Source organism: Pelobates fuscus, chromosome 1, assembly GCF_036172605.1.
Source record: "Pelobates fuscus isolate aPelFus1 chromosome 1, aPelFus1.pri, whole genome shotgun sequence".
NCBI lineage: Eukaryota > Metazoa > Chordata > Amphibia > Anura > Pelobatidae > Pelobates > Pelobates fuscus.
The window spans coordinates 35,596,156-35,611,899 of NC_086317.1; the positions used below are offsets into that span (position 1 = coordinate 35,596,156).

General features: G+C 41.6%; 1 protein-coding gene across 8 annotated transcripts in view; it reads right to left on the reverse strand.

The window, feature by feature from the left end:
* ITSN1 (intersectin 1) overlaps positions 1 to 15,744 on the reverse strand; it is a 140,573-nt gene that overhangs the window by 100,111 nt on the left and 24,718 nt on the right. For all 8 annotated transcript variants that reach the window (XR_010090429.1, XM_063447584.1, XM_063447565.1 and 5 more), the window contains exon 2: positions 1,343 to 1,402. Coding sequence is in view for 7 of the 8 variants with exons in the window: in XM_063447584.1 (XP_063303654.1) it covers positions 1,343 to 1,370 (28 nt within the window). In the remaining variant the exon portion in view is untranslated. The remainder of the gene's footprint in view (positions 1 to 1,342; positions 1,403 to 15,744) is intronic.

A 15,744-nucleotide genomic window follows, 5' to 3' on the forward strand; every position in this document is an offset into this window, starting at 1 on the left:
GTCCTTGGGTTAACCCCTATACGAGTGTTCTCTCAGCTTCTGTTCTCCTGTTTTGTCTTTTCTATCTGCAGGTAGACAAAGATCATTTTGCACCATAAACATGGCAACAGCATGATCATAGGTCCAAATAATTCTGTCCCTTTAAGCTCAAGGTTAAGCCACTATTGAATATGCTTTACTAAATGTACACCGAGACCTTTTTTGGAACCGTAAAGTGTGCATCAGTCCAGCTCCTTTGATAATGCAACTCCTACTCAAGGCCATTGCGACAATGTATTTACCTAAATTTTAAATAAAATAATTAAATCAATCAAGAATTCAAAGAATGTGCCAAACCCTGCCCTGTTGTCAAACAACGCTACTAAACACAGATTTAATGTTGGCACAGAATGGTGAAAAAAAAAAGCCACACAAAACTAATAAGATAGAACTAAAGTACATGACTCACAAGTGATAAAGAAAAAAATGATGTTTTTATTGTTTTTTTTTTTTTTTAATATGAGTTGACATTCATGGCTCACACGGCAGTAATCGGTGGTGAGTGGGAAGTGACCCAGGACATACTTGAAAACGAGAGAAATCTCAATGTATCTTTCCTGGTAAAATATTTTATAAATAAATAAGTAATTCAAATTGTGTGGGACTCCCTCAATATTAAAAACTCAGAACGCTACTTTCACTCCACGGTGGCAGATTTATATTAGCATAAATCCAATGCCATTCAGTGGACTAATCCTGTGACAGAATAAAAAGATAATGGTTATGCCAGGAGTGCCCTGCCACCCTCACAGGGTAAGTAGACAATTTGTAAATGGTTAGATAATTTACCCATGGTCCACTAAGCACCAGTCAAAGCCTCTAAGAGAGACTGAGCTTTTGCTATCTCCCCTGAGGGAAGCCTTGCAGTGCACGGTCAGCTCTTAGTGCGAGGGCGTCCACTAAACACTCTCAGCTAATGAGCTAAGCCCAACACTGCCAGGTATTTCAGTCAAGCGCTCACAGCTGGATTACTGCCGAACTCCAGCTAAGTTGTCAAAGCATGCTACAGTGCTTATGGTATTTCAGTTTTCATTTAAACACTTAGCTCTGCAACACTTGCATGTCCAGGATGATTTAACTGAGCATGCTCAGAAAATGCTGTATGAAGGCAAAATCACTTCAAACCAAAAGTGCTCCAAAGGAACACTTAAATAAAGTACTTTTTTTTTTTAAAGCTTATATTTTATGCCAATTGTCTTGGTAGAGCCACATTGATCACATTGCAGCCAGGTCTGGATCATGTTATAGCAAAATAAAGCAACCACTAATTTAAATCAAACCCTTTCATAAGGCAGTTACTTACCCCCGAATGGGGTTGAAAACTGAGCCATTCTTGCGTCCGGTTTAGCTTGCTAGTAGGTACCTAAAAAGACACAAACAAAAAATCGAATTACTATTTACTGCAATAACTTACATTTACAGAGAAGACTTTATATAGAATTGGCCACTAAAGTGAAACCTTCAATAGATTGATTTTCACAGAACCCAGAAGCTAATCAAGATAGCAAAGTGTTTTTTTTTTTAAAGTTGACATCATACACATGGCTGTCCCGTCAATGGTGGCATGCAGTCACGTGTGCATATAGCACTACAGGAACACTTGTATGGTACGTTCCAAGTAGATGCCAGAGTGTTCATTAGCCTGTAGAATTTCAGGGGGGTAAAGGGGGGGACAAGTGAACAAAGCGGATTATAAATTAAAACGTACACATTTAATCAGTAGCACTTTTAAAGTGCCATAACCCCCTATGCTACAAAAATAAAATAAAAATCAGAATTTCAATAAAAAGTAAAAAGGAACAAAATATGTCTTACACCGTGGTAATTATACTATTGTTAATGTGCAATGCAAATATAGCAAGCTTTTAAAGTTAGAGCGGAATCCACTGCTCTACCTGTTAGTGTTTCTGTTGCACATAATACTCTGTATTTATACAGTATAACACTTTTATTTTTTATTATATTTTTATGCTATACTGAACTTAAAGGGAAACTCCAGTGCCAGGAAAACAATCCCCCCCCCTTTAGTGTTCTTTTCTTTCCCCCCCCCTTCCCATAGTGTTCTTTTCTCCCCCCCCCTTCCCATAGTGTTCTTTTCTCCCCCCCCTTCCCATAGTGTTCTTTTCTCCCCCCCCCCTTCCCATAGTGTTCTTTTCTCCCCCCCCCTTCCCATAGTGTTCTTTTCTCCCCCCCCTTCCCATAGTGTTCTTTTCTCCCCCCCCTTCCCATAGTGTTCTTTTCTCCCCCCCCTTCCCATAGTGTTCTTTTCTTCCCCCCTTCCCATAGTGTTCTTTTCTCCCCCCCTTCCCATAGTGTTCTTTTCTCCCCCCCCTTCCCATAGTGTTCTTTTCTCCCCCCCCTTCCCATAGTGTTCTTTTCTCCCCCCCCTTCCCATAGTGTTCTTTTCTCCCCCCCCTTCCCATAGTGTTCTTTTCTCCCCCCCTTCCCATAGTGTTCTTTTCTCCCCCCCCTTCCCATAGTGTTCTTTTCTCCCCCCCCTTCCCATGGTGTTCTTTTCTCCCCCCTTCCCATAGTGTTCTTTTCTCCCCCCCCCCTTCCCATAGTGTTCTTTTCTCCCCCCCCCTTCCCATAGTGTTCTTTTCTCCCCCCCTTCCCATAGTGTTCTTTTCTCCCCCCCCCTTCCCATAGTGTTCTTTTCTCCCCCCCCCTTCCCATAGTGTTCTTTTCTCCCCCCCTTCCCATAGTGTTCTTTTCTCCCCCCCCCTTCCCATAGTGTTCTTTTCTCCCCCCCCTTCCCATAGTGTTCTTTTCTCCCCCCCTTCCCATAGTGTTCTTTTCTCCCCCCCTTCCCATAGTGTTCTTTTCTCCCCCCCCCCTTCCCATAGTGTTCTTTTCTCCCCCCCCCTTCCCATAGTGTTCTTTTCTCCCCCCCTTCCCATAGTGTTCTTTTCTCCCCCCCCTTCCCATAGTGTTCTTTTCTCCCCCCCCTTCCCATAGTGTTCTTTTCTCCCCCCCTTCCCATAGTGTTCTTTTCTCCCCCCCCTTCCCATAGTGTTCTTTTCTCCCCCCCCCCCCCGTCCCATAGTGTTCTTTTCTCCCCCCCCTGTCCCATAGTGTTCTCCCCCACATCCCAAGTGCAGTATTCTTGATTTTTCATGTTATCATTACTATCTTTCATTGTAATATATCTGAATTGTCAATGCAAGCATGTCTGTTAAACTATGCACTACAAACTATGCACTACAAAAATAAAAAATATTTAAACATTTTTTAAAAAGTGTAAAAAGTAAAAAAAGAAAAAGAAAAAAATGAATAAAATTTCGGCAAATTTCACCAGTTTTCGGGAAATGGGATAAGGCCCATTTTCTCTCGAAAATTTTGGTAGCCGAAATTTCGGTGCATCCCTAATATGTGCCCTTACATTTATGGTGTTTAATGACTGAGCCATGTCCAGTAGCCCTCAATGCCACGAGCCGCCTCCAACTTTTTGTAACATACATATCCACACCACCTGTTAACAGCCTTGGACAGGGGCAATACTGATTGTTCCAAGTTAACCAATAGCCCCCCATTCATAAAATCGGCTTCAGAAAAATTACATACGTCAACCGGTGGTGCCTCTGTCGAGAGCTTCACCTTTCAAAATGTTCAGAGAAGTGGATAGGCAGGGGCAGAGCTAAACGGCACTTGATTCAAACTTTGGGGTTAACATGTTCATGAAGCAGTTGTGGTAGCCAGGGCTCAGGGGCGACTACTTTTTCACACTGGTCCAATTGGCAATTACAAACCCTTACTGAATAAAAGCAGCATTTCAAATATACATTTTTTGTTTACTTGTTTCTCATTGACTTAGATCACATTTTCTATAAAAGTTTTGTAACCATTTATTTTGACAAATGTGCAGAATTAAAGAGAAGTAAAATAACGTAATTTTTTTAATACCAGTGTACATTTTTTACAGTGTTCCTCATGAACTTAGAAGAAATGAGATTATATCTGTACATAATGCCATCCCCAAGTGTTGACACGCAAAGAAAAAAAATATGCTGCCTGTAAAAAGTATTTTAGCCAACCTTTCTTTCCACAGGCTACAATAAAAATAAAGTACAAGAATGTCAGGCTTTGCGTATATTTACTTAACACCACAACAATATGTATCAAATATTTGTCTTCCTATGACTGACTAACATGCGGATAGAACACAGCAGACAAGGCCAACAATAGAGAGCAGTTTGATGTAACATTTGGCACAACTTGTACAGGGCAAATAATGGATTTAAATGTGCTGCTCCACATACTACGAAGCCCTAATGCTTTTAGAACTCTGTATAGCACTCAGATCATCCCTGCTGAAACTACATAGAAAGAATTAAATCAGGTCAATTTTCTTTAATATTTTCATCTGGGCTAATAAATACGCTCTTCTACAGTCATTTGAAACATGGAATTGAAGTTACAGACAGAAAGACTTTAGCAGCAGAACAAGAAGGTTTTATTTAAATGGATACTCTAGGCACCAGAACCACTACAAAGAGACTGTCCATGAGGAGATGCAAATTGGCACAGCTTGACGCTGGTCTGCACCTGACAGTTTACCAGAAGAAGAAAGGTAAGTAATAACCTTTATTTTCTTACTTCTAGGGAGAAAAATAATAAAGTGTGTACAACACTCTACGTTTTGGTATATAGGTTTGTATTACTAACATTCTAATTTTCCTTAAACTCCTTTAATGCTCATATCAGGTATAAACATTCTTGTTTTCCTGTAATTTTTTTTTCCCGTATAAAATCTAGTTCAAAAAGCCTCATTCATCCTCATTTATACCTTTACAGTCTGAGAGTCCCTGGTAATAATAACCAACTTATCACAGATATAATCCCTGTGAATTTGCTGAAAAAGTAAGCTCACCCTGCTTTTAAACATTGCAGTAAGTTTCAATGGATCATATTATTCCTACAGTCAGGCGGTGAAAGGACTATGCCATTTTACAGTCATCATTATATTAGCAGTCCAGAGATTGCCAAATATGCAATAGCAGTTTTCTACAAGCTTGTTCTTGTAGACATAGGATTTAATTGTATTTACTGTTTGTGTATTATGAAAAATATTGATATAGCAGCTTTATTTTAGAAAGATAGGATTTAATTGTATTTACTGTATGTGGGCATGATGTTCAAATGCAGACATTCATTTGACACACTCTTCCCATTTTTAGTAAGGTGTACTGCTACCAGTGCCTTACAAACACCTAAAAGCAACTTTATTTATATATTTTGTCACATTACTGTATGTGAGGGGAAAAAATGCAGACCATGTGTGAAATATTGCAAAAATAAAGTACCGTACACTATATACGGTCTAAAATCCTTTAATTTACCGAATTTATTTTTATTTATTTTTTATTTGTTTTGAACGAAAGAGAAATAAAGAGTACATTGTCACTAGGCAATTTATACAAATTGCAGTGCTATGATATTTGAAGCTATGTTGCTTGACATAAATGGTACCCTAATATCTCAAATCAAAAAGTGTGCAGTAGTGATGGGGTTAATAATACGTTAAATGGAATCGTGTTTGTGGATTCCTATTTCTCTTTTAGACATGTAATCAAGGTAAATGGTTTCATACAGTGCTCAGCACAAGCATACAAGGGGATAAGATTTGCAGGAAAAGTAGGAGAAAAGATGATCATGATGTGAAAGGAAAGGAGAAGCAATGGCTGCCACGGTTTTGCAGGAAACGAGAAGCAATAGCGGCCACGGTTTTGCAGGAAACAAGAAGCAATGGCTGCCACGGTTTTGCAGGAAACAAGAAGCAATGGCTGCCACGGTTTTGCAGGAAACGAGAAGCAATGGCTGCCACGGTTTTGCAGGAAACGAGAAGCAATGGCTGCCACGGTTTTGCAGGAAACGAGAAGCAATGGCTGCCACGGTTTTGCAGGAAACGAGAAGCAATGGCTGCCACGGTTTTGCAGGAAACGAGAAGCAATGGCTGCCACGGTTTTGCAGGAAACGAGAAGCAATGGCTGCCACGGTTTTGCAGGAAACGAGAAGCAATGGCTGCCACGGTTTTGCAGGAAACGAGAAGCAATGGCTGCCACGGTTTGCAGGAAACGAGAAGCAATAGCTGCCACGGTTTTGCAGGAAACGAGAAGCAATAGCTGCCACGGTTTTGCAGGAAACAAGAAGCAATAGCTGCCACGGTTTTGCAGGAAACGAGAAGCAATAGCTGCCACGGTTTTGCAGGAAACAAGAAGCAATAGCTGCCACGGTTTTGCAGGAAACGAGAAGCAATAGCTGCCACGGTTTTGCTGGAAAGAAAAGTAAAACATTTTTAAAATGCTGTTTTTTTTCCCATGAGAAACATGGCAAGGTCAGGAGGGAACAAATTATGAACCTGTAGGTCTATAGACCCAAAAGGTTTCTATGAGTTGTAGTTTAGTTGTGTTGTTGAAGTTAATAACTGAAAAACTTTTCCCAGAAACTCAAGACATCATGCAGAGCATTACTTTTAATGAAAAAATAAAATGGTGTGGGTTTATGGAGCAAAACCAATACCATTTAGTAACAAGGGAAGAGGAAGAAGAACCCAAACATAATCAATCATCACCTAACCTACCCACTGCACCAAACATGTGCTGCGGCATGGATTGTCCCTTCAACTATCCACAGATGAGGATAGTAGTTACGTGCCAAAAAAAAAAAAAGAAAATGATCCATAGACTTTGTTGGTGCAAGGTTATATAGAGAAAAAACACATTACTACCAGAATACGCTGTGCTTAGAATTTCCATTTCAGCAGCATCTGGGATTTCCCTTCACCCCTCTCTTTGGTTTAGCTGCCAAAAATAATAAAAATTATCTCAACAGCCAAGCATCCCCAAAAAAGCACAAGGCCATCATTTACTCACTAAATACAGCGGAGAGAAATTGCCAGTAAAAGGTGCATGTCTGTATGTATGCAACTAAAAGACAAGTAGATGCGTAGATTGTGAGGGTCCAAGCAGCAAATCAGTATAAGAAAAATGCAATTTGTAAATAAATTGAATGCAATCAAATATTTTTCCTTTTGATTCTAGGTTGTTTCTGTAAATCATGAGGTTTTACATTGCAGGGTTAAAAAATAAAAAAAAATAAAGACAGAAGCCCCGCATTGAGATGTGGTCTGGATGACTTTAGTGGTCTTTTAAGTTGATCTCAAAACAGGAGTTATTAACGTATTAAGGAGTGACCCTTGCAATCATTTCATCATTATCTATGTATTTCTAATGGCATATAACAATCAGTTCGGATAGAACGGTTAAATTAATCTGAAACGCTAAGATTATAACAACAAGCAAGAAGGAGTCTTTACTTCGTAATATTTCATTTAGAATATTCAGAATATTTTGCGTGTCAGTCAGCTGGGAATAGTAGAGAATTGCTCATTTTAGTCCAAAAAAAAGCAAAATTAGGAAAACCCAAATATAACCAGCCTAGTTCTTGCCTTTTTACTTCTCCACAATTCCCCATTTAGTAAATAAACCACAGCAGTCCAATATGCTAAGAGCAAGTCAAATAGTTTTCTGTATCCAGGCAGTCCTATACCAAATAGCAGCAAAAATAATGTAGGAAGGATGCATTAGCCAGAACTCTGCTGGGTAAACACAGCTGGTGATCCTAGCAGGATCAGAATGCAGTCAAACATCTCACATGTGGGTGTTGAGTACAGGCCCCCAAGGGAACAACAATGTGAGGTTGCAAGAGTTTTACAGAATTACTAAATGGCTCATATGGCTACAAATGCATCAATCCCAAAACATCAGATATACAGCTACTTCCAAATCACACACAGAAGAGAAAAGAGCAGCCAGTAAAAAAAAGGAGGAAAAACATTTTTTAGATACATAAATGAGAAAAGGAAAGTAAAACAAGGATTAGTTGGATTAAAAACAAAAAAGGAAGGTATGTAGAAGTGGATAAAGGTCTAGCTGACTGCCTCAATGAATATTTTTGTTCAGTATTTACAGATGAAAATGAAGGAAAGGGACCTCAGTTAGGAAAAAGGACAAATTAGTAATTTGTTACATGCGAGTTTACAGAGGAAGAGGTTCTATTTCAACTGTCAAAAGTAAAGACGAATAAGTCAATGGGACCTGATGGAATACACCTAAAGTTATTAAAAGAGCTTAGTGGTGTACTAGCAAAACCATTAACAGATTTATTTAACCAATCATTGTTAACAGGAGTAGTCCCAGAAGATTGGAAGTTAGCGAATGTTGTGCCCATTCACAAGAAAGGTAATAGGGAGGAGTCGGGCAACTATAGGCCAGTAAGCCTTACTTCAGTAGTGGGGAAAGTAATGGAAACCATGTTAAAGGGATACTCCAGGCACCCAGACCACTTCTGTCCATTGGAGTGGTCAGGGTGCCAACTCACACTACCCTTAACCCTGCAAGTGTAATTATTGCAGTTTTTTTTTATAAACTGCAATAATTACCTTGCAGGGTTAACTCCACCTCTAGTGGATGTCTACTAGACAGCCACTAGAGGGCACTTCCTTGTCCATAGCACAGAAATACTGTGCTAGAGCGTCGCTGGACGTCCTCACGCTGTGTGAGGACCTCCAGCGTCGCTCAATTCCCCATAGGAAAGCACTGAAAAGCATTTTCAATGCTTTCCTATGGAGAACTCTAATGCCGCGCATGCGCATTAGGTCTCCGCGGCCGGCAGGCGGGATCAGTCTCGCCCACCGGCCGACGTAATAACTGGGAGGAGCGGCGGCGACGCGAAACCACCGCCGAGGGACATCGGCGTGGGTCTCAGGTAAGTGACTGAAGGGGTTTCCACCCCTTCAGCAACCGGGGATTGGGAGGTGGGAGGGAGAGGGGACCTGCAGTGCCAGGAAAACTGATTGTTTTCCTGGCACAGGAGAGTCCCTTTATAAGGACACTATAGTCACCCAGACCACTTCAGCTCAATTAAGTGGTCTGGGTGCCAGGTCCCCCAGGTTTTAACCCTTTAGATGCAAACATAGCAGTTTCAGAGATGTTTACATCTGGGGTTAATCCAGCCTCTAGTGGCGGTCTTCCGGACAGCCACTAGAGGCGCATCTGTGACGCTGGAGGCATATTATGCCTCCATCGCGCAGAGCGTCCATAGGAAAGCATTGAGAAATGCTTTCCTATGGACACTTTGAATGCGCGCGCGGCACTTGCCGCTGACGTCGGCGGGGGAGGAGAGGTAACCAGCGCTGAGGGAGCCTGGCGCTAGATTAAGGTAAGTGGCTGAAGGGGTTTTAACCCCTTCAGCGCCACGGGAGGGGGACCCTGAGGGTGGGGGCACCCTCAGGGCACTACAGTGTCAGGAAAATCGCTTTGTTTTCCTGACACTATAGTGATCCTTTAAAGGATAGGATTGTTGAACATCTAAAATCACATGGATTTCAAGATCAGAGACAAAATGGGTTTACTTCAGGGATATCATGCCAAACTAATCTTATTGATTTTTTTTTATTGGATAACTAAAATAATAAAATCAGGATGGTGCAGTAGACATTGCTTACCTCGATTTCAGTAAGGCTTTTGACACTGTTGCACATAGAAGTCTTATCAATAAACTGCAATCTTTAAGTTTGGATTCCAGTATTGTTGAATGGGTAAGGCAGTGGCTGAGTCAATGAAGTATATTCGAAGCTTGGGCTTGTCACCAGTGGGGTACCTCGGGGATCTGTACTTTGACCCAGTCTCTAATATTTTTATTAGTGATATTGCAGAAGGTCTTGATGGTAACGCAACCTATGGCACTCCTGGTGCTTTTGCACGGCACTCAAGGCTGCTAGAGCCAAACAGGTGCTGGCCTATCAGGAGTCATAGTGGAACTTCAGATATCTGCAAGTGCAAAAAGGTGATGAGGGACAATCCTCAATTTATGGATTACAGCACTTCGAGGAAGTGATCTCAAATCACTTCCTCACAGCATATGTGAACAGAATTCCACACTGTAGTAGAGCAGCCCACAGCAGAAATTGCAGCTTCTTCCCTTGACCTGTACATGACCAGCCCAGTTCTCACTAGACCCTAGGGAAGACACCCACACTGCAAAATATACACAGAGTTGCAGAAGAAGCCTCCCCGTCGTACAAATAATACAAACAGCCCACATACAGACACACGCACACAGTCCCCACAAACACAATATTACTGACAATCCATATACACGCACACAACCCCACAAGCATCCTCACATGGAATACCAAAGAGCCCCACACATACACACACTAAACACAATATAATATATCATCCACACCCACAATATTTCATAAACAGCTCCCCATACACAGTCCACATTCATTTGTATACACAATACCACAAACTACCCATGATTATATACAATATAGCAGCACACATACACACAAATACAGAACCCATAAATAAGACAAGCACAATAAGACACAATATGCATAGCTCAATTTTAAAAAAATAGGACCAGCACGCCAAGGGACGTCAACATTTTATTTTGTCACAGTACTACTGAAAGGTTGCCTGCTCCTGTGGTAAGGTATGTCCTTTTGCTGAGGGATAAGCAGGAGGGATAAGCCAAATGGCAAATGATTTAAGTAAACTAGAAAAATGGCAACTGACATTTAATGTGGGTAAGTGCAAGATAATGCATCTTGGATGTAAAAACCCAAGGGCAGAGTACAGAATATTTAATAGAGTCCTAACCTCAACATCTGAGGAAAAGGATTTAGGAGTGATAATTTCTGATGACTTAAAGGTAGGCAGACAATGTAACAGAGCAGCAGGAAATGCTAGCAGAATGCTTGGTTGTATAGGGAGAGGTATTAGCAGTAGAAAGAGGGAAGTGCTCATGCCATTGTACAGAACACTGGTGAGATCTCACCCGGAGCATTGTACGCAGTACTGGAGACCGTATCTCCAGAAGGATATGGATACCTTAGAGAGAGTTCAGAGAAGGGCTACTAAACTGGTTCATGGATTGCAGGATAAAACTTACCAGGAAAGGTTAAAGGAACTTAACATGTATAGCTTGGAGGAAAGACGAGACAGGGGCAATATGATAGAAGCATTTAAATACATCAAGGGAATCAACACAGTAAAGGAGGAGACTATATTTAAAAGACGAAAAACTACCACAACAAGAGGACAGTCTTAAATTAGAGGGACAAAGGTTTAAAAATAATATCAGGAAGTATTACTTTACTGAGAGGGTAGTGGATGCATGGAATAGCCTTCCAGCTGAAGTGGTAGAGGTTAACACAGTAAAGGAGTTTAAGCATGCGTGGGATAGGCATAAGGCTATCCTAACTATAAGATGAAGCCAGGTAATGAAAGTATTTAGAAAATTGGGCAGACTAGATGGGCGGAATGGTTCTTATCTGCCGTCACATTCTATGTTTCTTGGCTTACTTGGAGAGATTTTTTTTTTTTTTTTAAATAAAAGTTTGTTTGTTTTTTTAATTGGAAGAACCATTTAAATCCCTGATTGTAGAGTTTTATTAAAACACTGTTTTAGTTGAAGTATCCATTCCTTGCATAATCTAACACAAAATTAGAAAAAAAAAATTTTTTTTAAATAAATACTCACCTTGCATGCAGCTCTGAGGCACCAGGTTCTCCCTGCAGCCCGATCCTCCACCGGTGACTCCCCCCCCCCCCCCCCCCTCCCCCAGCAGATGTTGTAGTGGACATGCCGAGGACTTGGGCGGCACGGAAGGGGAAGTGCCATTACATCATAGGTGGTCTGTGGTCAGCATGCTATGTGTGCTCATAACAGACGCCCAATATGCACAGAATTCATATATTAGACAGCCAGGAACTCTTGTTCATCTTTGGCAGTGCCACGAGCCAGCCTGAGAGCTAAACCTCCGGTAGCAAACTGCTGTATGTCAAACTGAAACACTGCACATACAGATCCCAAGCACCACAGCCATGTCAAATGAAGTAACCCTTTAAACTATGTTATTGGGCAGTAGGCTGAATATATATTCAAAAATGGTCAAGGAATATATTGTCAATTTTTTTTATTTATATTTTTGGAAAGATTGCAGTCAAGTGATTGGATATATAAAATGGTATATACGTAGAACAAAAATGTAGAGGGAAAAAAATACAGAAAATTAAGTGTTATGGCTAGCAAAGCATCATGGGAGTTGTAGCTTAATAAACTGTTGACAATAGAACATAGACCATATTAACTTTGCCATAAAAATGATCTACAAATTACTAAAAAATGTAACTGGATACTTTCTTCACCTTTCCCAGTTCTTATAAATAGTGTTAAAACTTTACTCTTCCATTAGAAGGTGTGATTTGCGTCACTCTGGACTTGTGTGTGAATTCCTTTACTCACACCTGTGTATATAAGTGTGTCATTTCTACATCACTTGCCTCTGGCACTAAGGTGTGTGATTTGCTTCACCCATCCCAGGGCCGTAAGGTGAGTTGATTTAGTTTGTGGTTGTTTGTTTGCTTCTCCCATCTAAGGAATACATAGTATGTTTTTTTGATACAACTACCCCAGGCTTGTCCAACATTCTTTTTCGATTCTTCATAATTTAAGGCAAAATATAAAGAAAAACTCTGCAAGTGCCAATGGCTAAAACTGTCCTCAACCGGTGTTGTCTCGGTGTAATTCTGACAGAGTGCAACTAAACCTTGTTTATTAGTGTTCTTTGAAAATCATAGCAGTGCCATATCCAGATTAAATAGACACTTTACTGCCCAAATTAAAAACAAATAAAATAACTATTTTTTCATATATTTACCCCCAATGAAAACATATGTATTTAAAGGGGATAGTAGAGGCATCAAAACAACTTTAGCTTAATGAAGCAGTTTTGCTGTATAGATCATGCTCCTACAGTTTCACTGTTCAATTCTACTGGTTTCATATTTGATCAGGTCTTAAAGGAACACTCCAGGCACAAAAACAACTTCTAAATGTAGTCGTTATGGTGTCAGAAGGCCCCTGACTTCAAAGTTGCATCCAGCGCTGGTCTCTACTCCCTCTGGCGACTTCCGGCTTCTGAATTTTCAGATTCAGGAACTGCGGAGTACCGCCAGGCAGAGCTGACGTTCTCAGGCAATCAGTGACTCCCCATTCACTAAATTGGCTTGCAAAGAAACTTACCTTTTGAAAATTCAGAAGCCGGAAGCTGCCAGGGGGAAGTGGAGACCAACGCTGAAGGAGTTTATCCCTTGAGGTAAGGGTGCCTCCAGGCACCATCCATCACAACTTCATTTAACTTTACTCTTAAAGAAACATTGAATTGGTTATATTGCTTTGAGTCATATGGCACTGTCTCTTTATTCAATTTTATACCATTTTGGGTGTTGATTGGAGCTAATAGGTTTTGCGCCTTTCCACGGATTGGTGACATCTGGTGACTATCTTCTGATTGGGCCGCGAAACCCCTCTCCTCCCCTAGCACCGATTGGTGCAGCAGAGTTTTGCGCCCGTTTTTCGGATTGGGTGGCGAGACTCCTTCCTCCACCGAACGCTCATTGGCGTGATATGGTTCGCGCCCTTTTGGCTGATTGGTTGTTGCTTGGTTTAGGCGCGAAGTTTGAATTTACTAGACTAAACCAAGCAACACCATGGAACAAATTTTAGGAGATGTACAGAGCCTTGAGCCCCAGACTTTCTACACTGATATTTACATCCGACCGCTCCGCTTTTTGCAGGGATACTAGGGGGGACCAGGGCTATTCATCCGTATAAATTGTAATTGTAACCGCCGAGCCCAAAAGTTCACCCCCCTGTATGTAATGTGTGTTGTGTTGGATGGAGACCCCTTGTAGGGGTCTGTGCATAAAAAGCTGTGTGCCCAAATAAACACAGTCATAAGTTGTACCTTGGAACTGTGTCCTGTCCAGTAACTGGGGAAATGGGTCTGACCTATCATTACCAAAGGGGATAACCAGCTGGGTTACCCAGGTCCCGCTACAGAACTGTAATGCCCAGACAGCTGGAGTACAGATCAACCATTAGTGGCCTAGTTTTCTGCTGGCAGAGTGTCATGGGAGAGTGCATCCGTCACTGTTTAAAGATGCTGTACATTTCAGTCTTTAATCTTCGTGGCTATACTCAGCCCTGCAGACGTTTGGCCGCGCAGCGTGGGACGCGTAGTTCACAGTCTGTGCGTTTTGACGCTCAGCCAGTGCGAACATCTGTATTCCCAAAATCTGCCATCAATATTTTAATGAAAAAAAATAAAAAAAATGTTTTAAAAAGGACCCGTTGCATTAAGGCATGAACATTGCCAAACACCCCGCTAGTCCAATCAAAGACACGGCAAGGGGTGGCTTATTGTGCAGAAATTTGTAGCTGGAAACGTGCCCTGATAGAATGTGTCAAGTCAGTTATTAGTCAGTGCTTTCTCTGGAGTGAGTTATGCAAGAGCTGGGCCTTGCGAGCACACTGACAGGAAAGGGAAGGATCTATTAAGAAACAGCATAGTCAGCGAGGGTCACACAAGAGTCTGGAAAGAAGGATAAGAATGATTTTTACTTTAGATTTCTCCATGTTAAAGCCTGCACTAGCCACTCTGCAGTCTAAGCAATATTTCTCAGGAAGCATAGGTTTGTTTTAGTGCAGTTGTCCTTCTCTCCATCATCGACAAATTCCAGCTGTGACCCTTTAACTCCCGCACACTAAAGCCACACCAAACAAAAACACACACAATACCATTTATATTTAACCTACTTTATGACGGACATTCCAGCATACAATATACAGTGTGGTATCATAAGTATATGGACAGTGATCAGGTTTTGATTGTAACAGCACGTCTGAATTTAACCCCTTAAGGACACATGACGTGTGACATGTCATGATTCCCTTTTATTCCAGAAGTTTGGTCCTTAAGGGGTTAAGCGACCCTGCCTTAGCATTATCCGGTTTTGATTTATCTTGTTTCTCTAATCTCTCCGTCAATTTGTTCGGTTTGCAGGGGATTTTTTTTTTGAGTATCCTTTGATTGATTTATTTATTTATTTTTAATTCTTTATTTTTGCGTGCATGTGAGCAAAGCGTTATTCAACAGTTCACCTGCCACAACAGCTGGTGTCTACGTTTGTTTAAGCATTCAACAACATTTCGGCAAGAGTCTATGCACATATAAATTTTGTGTAAGAAGTGAGTCGTTGTGAAGGTAAGTGGTACCAGTCGCGTCTGTTATAGGGTAGGGGTCCTTCACTCCGGTCTCCTTGGCTGGGTCGTGTTGGTTCCTGTTGATTGTTTGTTAGTGTGTCAGGTTAAGATATGTAATGTTAGTCGTTGGTCTACTATAATGTTCCAGTCTGGTTAGGGGAGAGGGGGGGACGAGTCCTCCGGGTCTCGGTGGATACTGTGACCGCGTGGTCTAATGGGGATTGTAGAGTCCCTTGCTGATTAGGTGTTTGCACTGTGGTGTATGTTATGTGCGCCTAGATTACCCCTTGGCATGGGGGGGGGGGGGTGTTATCATTCAGTTTGTAGGCAGTCAGGATCTGGTCTGTGCCTCTGCTTGCCCGTCAGTAGTTATGGTCTGAAGTGGGGGGTGTTTTTAGAGTCTCTCTAGGTGATGTGGATTGATGCTGCATGGGGAAATGTCCCAAAAGTCTTTTGGTGGTCTTCAGGTCTGGTTCAGGTCGTGGCCACTGCGTGTTGTTCCACTTGAGGCCTCCTCAGCACGAACTCCGGTGCTCTGACTGCATCCCGCCCAAGGGGGTACGTGGTTCTCGACGGTGGTCCCGCTGG